Genomic DNA, 6,904 nt, shown 5'->3' with positions numbered 1-6,904 from the left:
CCCAACACACCTCACCCTTTTGTGCTCCTGTTTTGCTCTGTCAGCCCCTGTGATCTTCAGAGCTGAGATCAAATGCCATCTTCCTAGACAGAACTGCTTCTTCATCAGCTTGCCTATATCACTTTCCTGAATCACTATTTTTTTTTTTTAAACCACAAGGCTGTAACTATTCTGCTGCATTTATGACTGGGGCTGGAGCCAGACAAGAGCTTAGGTCTTAAATAGTACTAGATACATAATAAGCACTCATATAATAACTGTTGAATAAACACTTGTCAGAGTGTGTACTCCTAAAGCACAGGGCCTAAGTTTGTCCTACTGACTGCTCTATTCTCAGCACGTAGCACAATGCCTGGCTTATACCAGACACTCATTTGCTAAATGACTGAATGAATGAACATGAATCTGTTTCTTCATTAAACTGTGAATTCTTACAAAGTGGGATTCTATAATGTTCAGCAAATGTTTGCTGAATCCAAGTAATATTAAGAAAGAAAAAACTTTATTTAATGATTAATTGATTTATTTAAACAATAGGACATACAGACATCATTGTCAGACTTAATAGGAGATGTTAAATGTTCGATCCAATTTTCCTTCCTGGATAAGTTTTTCTTTCCTATCCTGTACAAACAGAAAAAAAAAAGTACATTAAAAACAATGCATTCTGGCACAATTCATGGTATTACTCTGAAAAACAAGAAGAAACACTCCCAACCTAATTCCAATCTCTCATTGTCTAAAGTCTGCACAGTATGACTGAGGAAGCAATAATCTGAAGAAATAAAGGGATAGTAAGAAAACACTCCTATTGAAAAATATCTATATTACCCCACCAAATAGCACACACTGAAAGCAAAAGGCATATACCTTCTGGTAAGTGTGGCCTACCTTTCTGTTAAGCAATAAATTATCAGATAATGAAAATATATACACTCTAACAGGAGAGTGGATTGACAGGTTTAAGGCAGAACTATTAACACATTGGTGGGCTCCAGTGTAGATGGCAACATGAGGCCTGCGGGCTCGGGTTGGGGATCTAGTATCACACTGGTCTAGTGTCAAAGACAAGCTTGGCTTTCTATGCAGTCACATACCCAGGCCTCTGATGGCAGTGATCCCCACCATAGGCTGCTTCTGCTACTCTATTGGAATATCAATGTTTTAACATTAACTCGTACAACGTGACCAATGTAACTGAAATTCATGCAGAGCAGACAGGGAACATACAAAGTGATACATGTGTTCTGCTAATATGTAACCCAATAAATATCTCTTTAAAAACAACACCTAAAGGTTAATCAGAATGGAAAATCTTAACTTCTGCACATCTAATGAGAAAAAAGCAATTAACTTTTTAAGTTATTTCTGTATCCTCTTGCTTAATATACACAGGTGGTGCAGTGGTAAAGAATCCGCCTACCAATGCCCAGAGACACAAGAGACATAGGTTCATTCCCTGGGTCAGGAAGAGCCCCTGGAGAAGGAACTAGCAACCCACTCCAGTATTCCTGCCTGGAAATTTCCATGAACAGAGGAGCTTGTGGGCTACAGTCCATGGAGTTGCAAAGAGTTGGACACAACTGAGTGCACATGCACAAACACACACACACAACTTCCTTACCTCATGTAGAATACACCAGGAAAACTCTTCCATGAGCTAAGTTCAAGTCTTACATATTTAAAGGGACCAATTCATTATTTTAAATTCTAGAGCAGCCACTAATATTAAATTTGAAAGACCAAGAAACAACTATGCTTTTTAAGAGGGAATATTTCTACATGAGTTGAAAGGATAGAGCAATAAAACTAAACATGTAAATGAAACTTCCAGTTTTTAATTCAGCTGGAAAGGGATAAAGGTAGGAGAGGATAAAGGAAAGGTAAGGAAGAGGAGTAGAAAGCCAAGAAGGGAATTATAGAGTGAGAGACAGCTGCAGCACAGCGGGAACCTATCGCACAGTCACCAAACACAAAGTTCAAGTACTTACTCTGTCAGTTTTGAAAACATAATACCAGAAGACGAGGGGCCCAATTCCAAACAGAGCCCCTAAGAGGGAGGTCTTGGTATTGGGTCTGAAATTGGGATAGATATTTGCTGATCTTGCGTAGGTCCAACGAACCAAGGCAGGATCTTCCTAAAATGAATGAAAACAAAAGATACAGGGAATGAAGTTCCACATTGAGAAGCAATCTCATCAGGACTTTTGTTCTGGAGCATAGGAGACACCTCTTCTTCTCTCCTACAGTTAAGGGTATATCCCAAATATTCCTACATAGCTTCAGAAAAGATCATACATTTTCTAGCATTTGTTGACTAATTTCCTGATGATCCTGTTCAGAATTTAAAACACTCATATTATCCTTCAGCTTTCTATTGATTTAAGAATCCTAATCATTCCAAGCAGTCAAAGAAGGCATTTTTTTTTTAATCCTTTTTTTCCTATTTTTTTCTGGATTGTTTTTGGCTTCACTGCCTTTCTGGAAGTATGACCAACAGAACCACACAGTATTTCCAATGAAGACAAACAGATTTCATATGCTCTATCATACTGTCAACTTTGTTTCCAGGACCCTTTCTAATGCTACACCCATGCCAGTCTCTCCAGGCTACAAATAAACTGTAGGAAGGATGAAGACTGAGGTAGGCTAACTCTGAACTTAAAAGTTTTTTGAGCTGCCTTGGCTGGTATTTTTAAGAGCAAAATTATTACATTTCACACTATTAAAATAGTTGTTGGAAAGGATAAAGCTGTTAAAGAAAAATAATCAGATCGTCTCGGTTAAAAAAAAGTAGTTGTGATGTGAGGGCTTAGTTAACTGGCAGCATGTGGGTTCTCAGTTTCCCAACCAGGGATCAAACCCAGGTGCCCTGCGTTGGAAGGTGGATTCTTTACCACTGTACCACAAGGGAAATCTCCCACGGTAACATTTTAAATGAAACTGTTTGCAGAGATAGTAAAGAAGGTTCTTTACTGAAGATACTAGTTCAATACTGGTTCAATGGGACGTGTGAGCTCTATACCTGAAAGGACAAAACATCTGTCTATTCTTATATGTATCCCTTCCAGGGCACACACCAGCTTGGCTTTTCTCCTAACTCTCTGGCTATTCTCTTAGTCTCTTTCACTCCCTTTCTACTTCTCTCTCCAATCTCTTAAGGGTGGACCTCAGACCCATGGGTCTTTCCTATCTACATTCACTCCCTTGATAATCTCTAGTCACATGGCTTTAAATATCCACCTGTAGGCAATTCAGTTCAGTTGCTCAGTCGTGTCCGACTCTTTGCGACCCCATGGACTGCAGCACGCCAGGCTTCCCTGTCCTATAGGCAGATGACTCCCCAAAAGTATGACTCCAGCCCTAGACCTCTAGCCTAAACAGGAGACATAATATCACACTCCCTGCTCAAGGCTGACATGTTGTTTAACCGGCAAAAGAAAAGTAACAGAAAGTGAAGGCGCTCAGTCATGTCCGACTCTTTGCGACCCCACGGACTGTAGCCTACCACACTCCTCTGTCCATGGGATTTTCCAGGCAAGAGTACTGGAGTGTGGTGCCATTTCCTTCTCCAGGGGATCTTCCCGACCCAGGGATCGAACCCGGGTGTCCCACATTGTAGGCAGATGCTTTACCATCTGCACCACCAGGGAAGTTTAACCAGCAAATGTAATGCCAAATGGGATGTATCCCAAACCGATCTCCCAACATGCATTCCACCTCCATCCCTGATCCTTTCACACTCTTCTCTATCCTGGCAAACTGTAACTTCATTCTTCACTTCAGTCAAAAACCTGAGAGTTATCCTTGAGTCCTCTCCTTCTCTAACACCACATATCCAATCTACCAGCTAACCTGGATGGCTCTACTTTCAATACATAAGCAGAAGAGATCATGTCTTACCAACTTCACTGCCACCACCCTTGCAGCCACCATCAATTAAGAAATTAGAATACTGAGGTCCTAGTCTCCCTGCTCCTATTTTTGCTCTCCCATAGTCTCTTCAACTAAGCAGCCAGAGAGGTTGTTAAAATATAAGTTCTGATTATGGGACATCCGACTCAGAAAAGTCCTTTCAGTGACCTATGAGACCTGGTGTGATCTAGTTCCAGGCACCTTTCCCATCTCATCTCTTCCTACTCTGCCCTCACCTTTCTCTATGTTAATCACAACAGTCTCTTCAGTATTTGGGAGATTAATGAGGGACACTCCTGTCGCAGGACCCATGTACTTGCTGTCCCGTCTACTAGAATGCTACCTTCCCAGAGAGCTGAGTGGCTAGCTCCCTCATCTCAGTTTTCTGAAATCTTCAATGTCACCTTCTAAGCGAGGCCTTTCCTGAGCCTTTCTAAAATTATAGCTGCTCTCTGTCCCTTCTACATACACACACCCCTAATCCCCTCTTCCTTGTTTTATTTTTCTTCTCATCATTTACCACTACCTAACACGCTAAACAATTTAATTTTTTAACTTATTACTTGTCTTCCCTCTGGAAACAAAGCTTTATGAGGACAGGAGTCTCTGCCTGTTTGTTCTCCACTGTCACTACAGTATCTGTAAGAGGGCCTGGCATGTAACAGACTCTAAGCAATGACTTATTCACTAAATAAATCATTCTTAAAAGATTAGGCAAAGAACTTCCATGTACTGCTCAATATATAATAGTCAGGCATTCATCTATCTAGGGGCTTCACAGATGGCACAGTGGTAAAGAATCTGCCTGCGAAGGTAGGAGACACAAGAGATGCGGGTTCGATCCCCAAGTTGAGAAGATTCCCTAGAGTAAAAAAGGGCAACCAACTCCAATATTTTTGCCTGGAGAATTCCATGGACAGAGGAGCTTCGCAGGGGAGGCTAGAGTCCACAGGGTCGCAGAGTGGGATATGACTGAGCACGCATGCATTTACTTAACAACCAACGAGGCAAAACTACAACTGCTCTGGGTCACAGAACTGGAAAAGTGAAAATCTGCAATTTAAATCTCAACTCTGTCTGACTCAAAGACCGTCTCTTTGAGAAAGACTTTGCGAAAGACTGACTCTTTTTTTAAAAACTACGTCTTACTATCTAGCATACCGAACCCAAGCACGTGAGTATGTACATAATGAATGTCTCTCTCCGCACCTTCTTCCAAGCGAAGGAGGTTCTGGCTGGAGACAATATAGCCAAACATAAGAAGATGCTTTGGGTTACACAGACTACAGTTCAAATTCTGCTCTATCACTTGCTAGTTGATATCACTCTATGACATACTTGTCCTTCCCATCTGTAAAATGGGGACAGTAATAGAGCACAACTCTTTGAATAGCTGTGATATCTGAATATCATTCAGGTAGAGTTTCAATAGTGCCTGGCGCACTGTAAATTCCCTTCAATCCTCTTAACTTCCTAAAATTCCTACAGAATACCAATTAATTGTTGGGAAAAGTCTTTTTTTTTAAATATCATATCTGACATATTTAAATAGCTCTTGTACAAAAATTATCTAAAAGCATGCTTCTTAAATAATAATACTTTTCAGTTTACTGGGCATGTATTATGTGCCAAGAGTGTTATACAGACTATGTCATTTAACGTCACAAGGATCTATAAAGAATGTACTAACATTTCCATAAATGAAAATTAGAAAACTAAGTTTCAGAAGGGTCAGGGATATATATATATATACACACATATGTACAGAGTCACGTAGTTTGCCAGTACTTAGAGCCTTGGCGTTTGACTCCAAAGCGCAGAGCTTCAGTAAGTTGTAGCCTGTTTGGGTTTTTAAAAGAAACAAACTGAAAAATCACTATATTCCCATCAGGAGAGAGCAGTATTGCCTCAACTGTGAACTGAAAAGTGGAAAACAGCTTAAAAAAAAAAAAAACACACCCCTCTCCTCCCGACATTTTCTGAACACTCATCACAAGCCAGGCACTGTGCCGGCCGGTCACTTGCCTTATTTCGTTTAATCCTCCTAAGGGCCTCATAAGATAGGAAGTACCATATTATCCCCATTTTTCTGACAGGAAAACCGAGGCTAAGCAGCAGAGTTCAACAACTTTTTCAAGATCACTCAGGCGGGAAGTGATCAACCCGAGACTCAAACCCAGCCAGGTGTGAATCCAGAACCCGTCCTCTTTACCACCAAACATTCTGCCCAAGGTCAAAGGACTAATGAACCGGTCTGCTCTCTGGGCCTGGAAGAGGACCTATGTCTAAAATATTGTTCGGCAATGGTGACCAACCCGCTGCCTGGTCCCCCTGCAGGTCTGGGCTGAGCGGTCAGACCGGACCGTCCTGACTCTGGCCCCTCGATTCCCACCCACTGGCCCCTCACTCACGATAACCCCTCGGCGACTAGGGTCGTAGTACTGAAGCTGGTATTCCCGTTTAAGCCGGGATCTTATGGCCAACCGCTCGGCTTGTGCTTTCCGGGTTTCAGAAGATATGTCGTATTCAGCTGGGTCGAGGGTAGTAGGTAGGCTGGCCAAGCGCGATGCCTCGTACTTGGGGAACGACATCTTGACGACCCGGCGCAAAACCGCGCTTGCGCGACTCCAAGGCCCGCCCTCTTCAGTCTGACCTTCGTCCCGAGGAAGTGCGCCTGCGCGATAGCCCGAGGTTGAAGATGGAGTTAAAGGAGTTCAGCTAGCTTCTTTCCTCTACCTTGCTTCCTCACTGTCCCGCCCCTCTAGTGGCGATCTGCGCTTGCGCAAGGTACTTTCCTCGCCTTCCCTCACCCCTATTTCCCTCCCCTTAGTTCAGTTCTGTCGCTCAGTCGTGCCCGACTCTTTGCGACCCCATGATTTGCAGCACGCCAGGCCTTCCTGTCCATCACCAACTCCTGGAGTTCACTTTTCCTCCCCTACCCGCCTCCAGATCTGTCGCTTTTTTGCTCATTCCTAGCAGCCTTATCTGG

General features: G+C 42.6%; 1 protein-coding gene across 1 annotated transcript; it reads right to left on the bottom strand.

Annotated features, from left to right (window-relative positions):
* Positions 1–501: 501 nt before the first annotated feature.
* Positions 502–6,560, bottom strand: NDUFB4 (NADH:ubiquinone oxidoreductase subunit B4). The gene is made up of 3 exons (XM_061400342.1): positions 6,327–6,560; positions 1,992–2,138; positions 502–624 (listed from the first exon to the last, which is right to left on the bottom strand). Exons 1-3 carry the CDS (start codon positions 6,504–6,506, stop codon positions 562–564), a joined length of 390 nt encoding a protein of 129 aa, XP_061256326.1. The 5' UTR covers positions 6,507–6,560; the 3' UTR covers positions 502–561.
* Positions 6,561–6,904: the final 344 nt, after the last annotated feature.

This window comes from Bos javanicus, chromosome 1 (assembly GCF_032452875.1).
Source record: "Bos javanicus breed banteng chromosome 1, ARS-OSU_banteng_1.0, whole genome shotgun sequence".
Taxonomy (NCBI): domain Eukaryota; kingdom Metazoa; phylum Chordata; class Mammalia; order Artiodactyla; family Bovidae; genus Bos; species Bos javanicus.
This window is presented reverse-complemented; position numbering and strand designations above follow the sequence as displayed.

Bases quoted from the DNA above. Each gene is read 5' to 3' on its own strand.
- NDUFB4 (XM_061400342.1), bottom strand. From the start codon at position 6,506: ATGTCGTTCCCCAAGTACGAGGCATCGCGCTTGGCCAGCCTACCTACT. The intron at 2,139-6,326 runs GTGAGTGAGGGG...CATTCATTTTAG, and splicing joins CTAGTCGCCGAGGGGTTATC to GAAGATCCTGCCTTGGTTCG. The intron at 625-1,991 runs GTAAGTACTTGA...CTGTTTGTACAG, and splicing joins ATGTTTTCAAAACTGACAGA to GATAGGAAAGAAAAACTTAT.